Genomic DNA, 11121 nt, shown 5'->3' on the forward strand with positions numbered 1-11121 from the left:
CTGTTTAACTCTTAGGTTAAAAAGGAAACTTGGTGACCTATTGATAGCATAAAAAGTAGTGGACTATATAGAAGTCTGTGCATATTTTTTTATTTTAGTGGTTATAACATTTTTAACAATATTTCAACTACTAATTTCCGTCGTTATAATATAACATCAAATGACCATCCTATAGTTATCGAATTATTGTGACGTATCACATATGGCTAATTAATATTCTACCATACTACGTAATTGATTTATCTATTATATAAATTACAACTCCCTATTAGGAAAAAAAAGGGGAAAAAACAACTTAATTTAATGAAATCTTATTATTTATAAGAACACTATTTTTTACGTATTTTAATAGCGAAAAAATAAACTTAAATAATTACAATAGGTGTCTAAAGTAGTATACAAAAATGCATCTCTATATATTGTTTCCATTGTAACACTATTATAACATAGTAAGTTGACGTTTGTTGTTTGTAACTGCAATGACATTTTATATTATATTTGATGGCGTATAATGCAGAAAAACATAAATCAATATAATATGGGTAAACTCGTTAAGATTTCTCGATTGTCGTTTGTCACCCCTTAAAGTCTACCCACACGAATATCTTAGGCCTAACGAGACCGGTCAGGTCTATGTACCGAAAACCACATCTGATAGTATAATATTGTGCATGTGTCGCTCGTTAGATGAGCTCGTGCCATCGCAGTCGACGACAATTGTGACACTGTCGCAGATCGGCTGTGAAACGAATTTAATTTCATTAGCACCGCAACTCGCAATCCTCATGTTCAATGTATACGATTGACTTCACCAACCCATCACAGCTACTTGAATTTCAGATATAGTTTAAACATTACCATAATACATCTATACGTCGTCGATGACGTCAGTCTGCAATCGAAACACACGGTGTGTATGTAATGTCATCAACGTGGCCTAATAAATTATTGTAATTTTTACAATAGGGTGCTTTTTTTTAACCATATATTTTAAAAGCATCTCTTTGTAGTAGCGAAATTTGTGATACATAAAATGTGAAAAAAATCTGAAATTCCACGAAACAACATCAATATCGTATAATTTAGAGTATGTGTAAAAAATATTGTGGTTGAACTTTTTTTCATTGACATTGTGTAGGCTCGTGGATTATCCCTAAACTCTAAAGTGCTATATTATAAAATATACACATTGACTATTATATTATGACCATATAATTTTATAAAATCATAATTAATTATCATTTTTTCTTATAAATTATATATAAACGTAATAAATGTACTGTTATTTACAAGTGTAGCTGCAGTAAACACTAAAAATACAAACTATGTTGTTACAAACTGTATTGCATTTATTAAAAACATACCTAAATATTTATTTCAAAATAAGCACATTCATTTTTGTTCTCTTCAAAATTGACAATAATTGTATATACATAGCTTGACTATACCTAACTGTCTTCCGTATCTCTTTCACTGCTGCACTACTGATTTTTGTTCAATAATTTTTATTTTGAAATTATTCTAATATAAATTACGCTACCTATCCTTATTTATTGTCAGTAAGAATAACTCATTAGGAACTTTGTATTCGATACTCAAACATTTTTACTTTAATATTTTTTTTTTAATACATACATGGATACATCGAAAAAATACTATTACCATCGATAATATTTAAAATATTTATAAATAATTTAAATAAAGACCTATAATATATAAATGTTATATAATTTCATAAATTCGTGTATCCCTTAATGTATGCTTCAGTTTAATAACTCGCCACTGATGTGTTATTTTAATATATGTAATACAATACTGTACCATACACGGGAATGAAATCTTAAAACGATAATTAGAATATAGATTAAATAAATATTCCTTATTTTTTTATTATTCTATTTTGATACACGTGACTTCTTTTATTTTGGTGAATTTCAAGAGTGTTTTTCAATAATTTTATGTACATAATACCTATAGGTAATCTGTGCTAACACACAAGCAATATTTCTATTTTATCGTGATATTTACTGGATTATAGAAACAGGTGTGGTACAGTTGTTCGATAAAGATAAGTTGATATATTTTAACTCTCGTAAGATATTGTTTTATATAAGGTAGTTTTATGTTTATATGGCTGTTGACTGTTATAGTATCGTAATCGTGATCTACGTAATTCTAACGAACCTAACCTAGAATTACTATACTATCATAGAAGTCTGTGCTTAATTATTACTTATTATTTTCAAATGTTTTTTATCGTTTTATAGGGGTTTGTTGATATTTTGATGATTTGTGTTTTTTTTTATTTAATTTAGCAATTTTTACATAATACTTAATATTTTTTCGATAAAAGTATGCATTAAATAATAGTACAATTATTTTATTTAAGTAATGTTTTTGGAAAAAAACTTTTTTAACTTAACGAATATTATACAATGTAAATAGAAATTATACATATATAAAAACAAATACATTAATCTTAATAAACTTTAATCCTTTGAACATAATAACCTATAGTATACACATTTTGCGTTTTAACTTTTGATATTTTAATTTATGATTTTCTTTTAGTATACAAATTATAGTTTATATTTTATAGCAGTTTGCATTCATCTGTATATAGTTTTTAACCACTTCAATAGTTAATAGTTATGCTGTTTATAATGAAATTATTATAAAATGTTCGTATGGAAACTGCATAGAAATAAAATATATTGCATACTCTCAATAAATTCTATGGCAGAAAATGTCTACCTATATTTTAAAAAATGCGTTGTCGATTGTTTTGAATTATGGTGACAGTATAATATGAAAAATGAGATATTGTCATATTTTATTTATCACGACAACATGGTACCCCTTTATGGACACTATTGTCTTCCAATGATTGTAAAACAGTTTTTATTGCAAATTTCATTTCGCAAAATTTTTTAAAATAAAAATAAAATTTACATACAAAATAAGCTATAAGACTATTAGGTATGTGAACATTACCAAAACAATCATTATTCTTGATTATATTTTTTTGGTATAAAATAATGTTGTTAAAATATTATTTTAATCTTATTTTTACTAATTGAAACTGTATTTTCTAAATAAGTCATAAAAAATTGTGAAAATTTATGAATGATAATATTATTATACTAATAGTGTTTGAAAAATACCAAACAAATGCAATTACTCGCTGAATAATATTGAATTTAACTTTTTTATATAGACATAAGAATATTCTGTGTATCACGAACTTAAAAATAAACGTACCTATTCATAATTGTAAGAGTTTAGTATATTTGCTATAATAGCTGAATTTAATGATAAATCATTGTAAAGTTGTAAAGGTATGGCATAATATTCTGAGCGAAATTGATCTGTAATCCTAATTTTTTTTTTTTTTTTAGAATATTTTATAATAATAGTTATATTTATTTATTTTTAAATTGAACTGATTTTTGCTAAAAACATCAAATATTTTTAAAGTAGCTATTATAATACGATTTCATTTATTATTATACACATGTGAGTAACTTAACTTTTAATTAATAGATGATAATATTTAGCTATACATATTAAAAATGTTAGGAATCATGTTAAAATTTGAACTTGAAACGTCGATGGGAACAATAATAAATTGTTCCTTAATCTTAATTTTAGGTATTTTTAAATTTAAAATTACTATTAGAATAACTTCTCGATTGTCGTATCATTATATTTTAAAGATTTTTTTATCACACATAATATATTTTATTAACATTTATTAAATATAAAAAAAAAAATTAAATATTTTAATAATCTATGCCGAATAGCTTATAAAAAGTCAAAATATTTCTAAATATATACCATGCACATCTCATAAAAACATTTGATTTCTAAAAGAAACCACATTTATTTATTTTTAAATTAAAACTAAATAAAAAAAATATTTTGTAAAATAGTGCTGTTTGTAGAATTATTCTCGTTTTTAAATGTTTTTATTTATATGTTTCCCCGATTAAGAACACTATGAAAATATTTTTACTTTGAACACACCACAGTATTAACTAAAACTTTTTGTTGCAATAAATAACTCTCAAATTTGAGACATGTTGATTGGAGCATTTTACTGTTTAAAAAGCTGATGAGAGATTACACTGATTATAGACAATATTAATTTTAAAAAACCAACAAATTCGTCGACACGTTCAAAATCTAAAATTATAAGCAATTATGTAAGTATTTTGTTTAATCTAAAGATGTAATCAGTAAGATTAGGGATTTTGAGAAAGAGAAACATGTGTGTTTTATAATATGAGTCTTATTTATGTGAATCTAATGTTGATTTTTATAACCATAAATAACAAACTGACAATAATATTATCATGATGTTTACAATAATAACATTAAATACATTTAGTATAGGTACATATAAAGGAATTGTTTCACATATTTTCTTATTTCATCATAATATTCGATTTAACAAAAAATATTGCATAATATTATCACCCTTAAGATGACCACGAAGAGTCAATATTTCGGTACCTAGTATTATAATTTATTGTAAGTAACTGGCTAGTAAAATCAGTTCGTAGTGGCATGTATAATTTTTTGAGATTATTATGTAAACAAAAAAAAAACATTTCATTTTTAAAGTACATATGGTAATTGTGAATACAAAGTGTTATCGACAAGAAAACAATGTATGCGGATGACAGTGTAATGTGCTGTTTATTTCCCTCTCAATGTAACATGTATCCTCAAACGACGGGAGTTATATTTTGGGAAATCATGGAATATTTAAATATGATGATGGTCATAATCTCACCCATTTTCATAGCTTGGAGTATAGTGAAAATAGCGTTAAAGCTTTTAGAGGTAAAATTAGAATTAATATTGCCTTATATACCAAGTGATAGTCCTTTTTCACTAACTTAAAATATTATGTGATTGTCATTTTAATATTCTTCTGGTTTAATTTATTGAATATTCATGAAATCTTGCTTGTAATGTGTACCTATATTTGTATTTGTATTTTCTATAGAACTGTAATAAGTAATAACAATAATAATAATCTATTTGTATACGCGTATTACCTATATTACACAATGGCTTAGGAAACAACGGTTAATGATATTTTATAGTCGACTAAAAGTGAAGTAATGAGTGAATAATGCATGTTTACATTTAATAATGTAAATTATTGGTTCTGAAGTGTAGTAGGTATAGTGCATACTAATATGTACTTATCATATTATATATATATTTGAATTCTAAAATGTTTAGTAAGCTGTCTTAGAAAATAAGGTTTCTTAAATATTATAATGATATCCGTGGATACAGCAGATATCAATCTTTCATTATTTTTAGTTTTATTAAATACTAATATATTATACCGAATTATTATAAATTATTAAAACTAATATAATATTGTAATATCAATAACATTTTAATACTATTAAAAATATTAGGCTTCGATACCTGAGATAAGATAATATTTAACAGTTAAAATGACGTTCAAAAGTTATTTACAGCATTGATTTTATTAAAAAAATCTAAGATATTTGATATTTTGTCATGACCTCCATTCTAGAATACATTTTTTCATATAATGAATCCATTATATCACACTTCGAGAAGAACAAAAAAATTGATTATTTTTAGTATAAGTATTAAGTAGTCTGTAATAGTTTTTTGATTTTGAATCGCGTAAAATAATTCGTATTTATGTCTTATTTCCTAGTAGTAGGCTGTATCATTTAGATAATTTAAAAATACAATTCATTTTAGATTATAAATTAAACTCAATTTCAGAACAAGAAATGTAAATTAATTGAACACAATGTCGTCGAAAAAAAAAGTATAGATGAACTTATATTAAAAAATCTTGACATCGCTAAATATAATTATGATGGAGATGGAGACAAAACTTGCTCGGATTCCGACTTATCAGTTCCTCTCAAACCTACTATACAAAAATATAACAAACCATGCCTGCTTGATGATTCCAATGCTGATTCAAGTTTTTCTGAAATCATTAAAGATACATGTAGAAGAAGTTCCTGCAATTCATCTGACCAAGTAATTTTATTAATATTACATAATTACTAACCATATTTAATTCAATTAACGGTTAAAAAGATTATTTAAGTTTACTATTTTTATAAATATTTATACCAGATTTTGGCTGTGTAAAAACTAAGTCACGATAAAACTTTTTAGAACTAATTGAGTCCCGAATTATTTTACGTACATACTAATGGGTGAAACAAATTGAGTTCACCTTTACTTTTTACATCCGAAATACATCACAATTATTGCGGAACTTATAATATAGGTATTTCGTTTCTAACAATTTTCAATACTGTATTTAAAAATACATTCAGACTTGGTTAACTTAAAATTAAGATAACAATTTGAGTTAACCAAGTTCGACTGTATTGATATATGGAATTATAGACATTTGTTGTATTCTTTAAATCTGATTGTATTTTTAAGCAGTAAATTGGATTAATTTTTATATTTGATATAAAAATTAAAAAAAAAAAAAATATATATATTAGATAAAATAAGAGAATTTAATAATTTAAAGTTAATGTAATTTATCTTTTATTTTTAATAGGTGAACTGAATGCTTATTCTTATTTTATTCTGCTATTATTAACCATATGCCACCAACATTACTTATTCAACTTTCTTAGGTTGCAATTTATTTAAAAAATGTAAATATATTTTTATTCCAAAATTAAATGGTAATTAAATACAAAAATTAATTTACAAGCTTTTATAATTTCACTTTTAATAGTTACTCAAGATACAATGTTTTGTTATCGTTGTTATTTAGAAATTGTTTGATTAATATGTTATATACATGATTCATTTAGAAATAAATACATGTGAGCATTTTAAAATCAAAGTTACATCAACATTTTTCAGTATGGTAGATTAGATACAATGATGTGCCATCTCGAGGGTTTTTATACAGTTGGTGTAACAATCTGACTTATGTGTTGACACATTCATCACTTTATTAAAATTATTATTCGTAAATCTCAAAATCCCTGTTTTAGAATCTACCAGGGGTAGAAGATGAAAAATACTTTACGACCGATTATCATACCCACCAAATATAAAAAAAAAATGTGAGACAAATTAGCCCAGCCGTTCTCAAATTGATGAATAATTATATATTTTTTATACCATTTATATACACATACATATATATAAATATTTACTTTTTTAATTTGAAATAAATTTTTATTCAGTGCTTTCCTAGTAGCAGTGAAGAAACTGCTCAATTTGATCATCTATTTGATGAACACTATTATCTTCTTGTTGAAAAAAATGGTAAGTCCTCAAAGATCGTTCCAGAAAAAGAAATTATGCGAGAGATCCAAGAAACTACGAATTCCGACCAATTAAAAGATAAGGTAAACTTAAATATTGGGTGATATGCATACAATGTATATTTATTAGATTGGTAATTAATATAATTTGTACCAGTAATAAACACCAAGTCCTAGCTGAAAATTTAAATGTTATCAAGCGGACGATGAATATAAAATTTTGCATTGTTGTATTATTAAACTGTAAAATAATATTATCCATCTCTTAATTTATCTTAAGTTCATATATTATAATAATAACGGACTCGGACATTTTGGAGTGATGGTTTAGATAAATAGTAATTGACTTTAGTAGTTTAATGAATATCAATAGATAAAATAATTTTTATAATAACTTTTATTTCGAGCTATTAATACCTCTTAATAAAACCAAGTATGTTGCGGTTATAATCCTCTATAATTTATATTATAAAAATTCTTTTGTCGACATCAATATGTTTTCTTTTCCGGAAGTCCATCTTATACTTGTTGATAAAATGTATCACGTCTTGTCTGAACCTTTCTTAAGTTAGTAATAAAGGTGTAGTTACTTGCACCAAATTGACCTTAATACAACATATATTGTGTAATTTATACCAATTTTTTTTTTTTTTTTAGTGCACCGTAACTGCACATACAGCATGGTCATTTTATAATATTTTATCAGCTTTAACACTGATTTTGGCTACCTGCACTGGTGCAAATTTTATATTTTATTTAAGTGTGAATTAAAAACTTCTGGTAATAAATGTTCACAATTCTGGATGTGTTACATCCATTTGTAGTTAGTCGTATTGGCTGTTTCAGCTTACTTATTTGTTCTGCCTTCTTTATTTTATACCCATTCAATAATACAGGTGAAAAACGGGCAGACCATTGCCGATTTATCATAATTTTACCAACATAGAATTTGTCAAACCAATCTAAAAAAGCAACCCCTTGAGGGTATCTGTTCAGTTAGTGCCTGTATTGTTGTGTATAAATCGTAAATTTTAAATTTTATTTTTTTGCCATTTTTTTAACGACAATGTTAAAACCATTTTTTTAGAAAAATCAGTATCATTTTTGTACAATTTAATTCACACATTTTCAACCTTAAGTTTGAATTCCAAGATGGCAAAGATACGATTTCCTAGATTTTAATATTACATTGGATACAATTATACATTTAATTCGTAACATAATTAATAAATTAAATTAGAAATTAATACATGGTTTTCAAGCGTTTTTCAAACTTTATTTTGATGTTAAGCTAATTTAATGTTACGATCTATGTTTTTACAGTTGCCAATCATGGACTCAGGTTCAAACAACCACCAGAAGTGTCAGAATATACTTGTCGATATTCAATCTTAATCTTAATACTTTCAAAATGAAGACATTAATAAATTTGTTCGATGTTTTATAAACAAATTCTCAGATGTTAAATATTTTAATATTTTAATAATAATAATATTTTTATAGTTTTTGTAGGTTCTAGTTTATTCAAGTGCATAGCATTAGTAATAAAATATTTTTTTTCGTGTTTTTACAAAATAAAAATATAAATAAAAAATATATTATATTGTATATCCAAAATATATTATAGGAGGTGAATATGTTAGGTATAAAGTTAAACTAAATATTGACTTGCAGATGAAACATAGATACATGCAACAAATAAACCTCTCCTGATAAATAATTTATAGATGATACCGCATGGTAGACATTATACTATCATAAATATATATGTATCATAAAATACAATAATTAATAGACACGCGTTATTATGAAAGTACTAAAGCCTGATACATTATAATATATATTCATATGTTTAGTAATATACCTGTAATATGTGCCTTCCACAACATGTTTAGAGTTTGGACATCATCTCGTCGCAGCAGAATACATAATTGATAATAGTAAACTAATTTATGAGCCTTCGCTTGGTTACGATTCTAAAAAGTCCTCTACCGTAGACACACTATATACAGCCGAACCTGCCGAACTGCAACGGGTGCCTAGTCATTATTATTAGTATTATTATTCGCACTTGTGCATCGCCGTAAAGGATAATATATTATACGATGATAATGGTAATAATAATATTATTATGTTCTGTTGATAACCCTACGGTGTGTGCTTGGAGGTTATGATCTAGAGTGGATAATAGATTTTGTTTGGTACGTTGACACTTTGAAAACCGAAATTTTGAAATAGCGCGTCCTGAAGAAATAAATTCAATACGCTTAATATGTAGTTTGTTATAATTAATTAATTTCACCAGTGTCGAATGAACACGATCGTCATTTTACAATTTGATTTCGAATACAGTGTAATTTGTAATAAAGTATTGTACCTATCTAACGATATGCCTGAAACCCAGGATCGTTCCCAACGTCTAGATTGGTATTTAGTGTGACTCTATATTGGACTCTGCGTTTTAGTTAGACTAATTTTCAGAGAAATATTATTATATCTGCATCACAAACATTTTTTCTGCAGTTGAAGCTATTCCTATTTTCTCCTAATTAATTAGTTTCTTAGTATATCCTTTTTATGGTTACTCACTACACTCATCCAATTTAGAATATTTAGTAGAATATTCACTACTGATACACTCATCTTCTTTTATGTTGTATTTTCCACTACTAAATATTCTGATTCATATAACATTACTGACTTCACAACCGATTTGTAAAATATAACTTTTGGTTTCAACGATATGTACTTGTCACACTGGATATTTGACCGCTTCTCTCTAATTCAAAAAAAAGCAAGTTAACTACTTAATACCTCTTCTTAATATCTACCGTGTTTAAACTTAGTTTAACAATATTTATATTTAAAATAATTCACGCGACATCGTTAATATTCATATGTAATATTATACAGGTCTTCTTGATAAGAAATTGAAATAACTCGAGTGATCTGACCCGCATCGTCAACGAGCCAACGAGCAACCCTATAAGCATTGAATAATATTGTACTATAATGTTATTATTATTATTATCATCATCATTATCATTATGACGTGTACCAAAACAAAACTGGCGGCAGTCGCGATAAACGTACGCGCACTCGCGATACGGTATTTAACGACCGCAAAGACTTGGGACTCGTCCAATCCTTTTGGCTCTATTGAGCCTTTCAATCAATTACCCTCTGTAAAGAGTATACCGAGGGCGCCCTATTCTACTGCGTTAATGGTTAGCGATGTGGCTCGTCTTGTATTTCTCAGGTATATTATATCATCCTATACATTCATAAAATCAAAGTTAACTCTGGACCGGAGTGCTGCAGCCGTTGTACTCCTGTGCTCAATAATACGGATAAAAAATAATAATATTAAATATTAGGTATTTATAAACGTTTTTGAGCCGGTGTTCCATTACCAACTACCAGATCGGCGGTGTAAACCGTGTAATTAACACGTTGCCGACCGATTGAAATTATTCTACTATTCTACCGTGCGGGGTTATTAATGACTATAGTTAAATCGTTTTACCTAAATCATACTATAGGTAGGTACACAGTTTGATACGTATAAAAACACGTCTCCGACGGTACACGCCGTTTATAGTGCAGGACTACCGGCTTTATACCAGTCGGCGTAGAACCACGGTCCGAACGAGAATGAGGCGTTTTAATGTCCCGTTACGTATTAATATATTATCATAATACAATATAATACGCCTAAAATAAAATCATTCAAAATTAAAAACATAGTCGCGTGGAATATAATATAAGCTAATAGTTAAAATACGACGCACACATTTTAATAGAT

At 26.4% G+C, this 11121-nt stretch overlaps 1 protein-coding gene across 1 annotated transcript; it reads left to right on the forward strand.

Moving 5' to 3' along the window:
* Positions 1–4586: 4586 nt before the first annotated feature.
* Positions 4587–8823, forward strand: LOC114126760 (uncharacterized). Its single transcript, XM_027990766.2, has 4 exons — positions 4587–4848; positions 5785–6051; positions 7236–7400; positions 8640–8823. The coding sequence occupies exons 1-4, from the start codon at positions 4672–4674 to the stop codon at positions 8709–8711; spliced, it is 681 nt and encodes a 226-aa protein (XP_027846567.1). The 5' UTR covers positions 4587–4671; the 3' UTR covers positions 8712–8823.
* The last annotated feature ends 2298 nt before the right edge of the window (positions 8824–11121 follow it).

This window comes from Aphis gossypii, chromosome X (assembly GCF_020184175.1).
Source record: "Aphis gossypii isolate Hap1 chromosome X, ASM2018417v2, whole genome shotgun sequence".
In the NCBI taxonomy this organism is placed as follows: domain Eukaryota; kingdom Metazoa; phylum Arthropoda; class Insecta; order Hemiptera; family Aphididae; genus Aphis; species Aphis gossypii.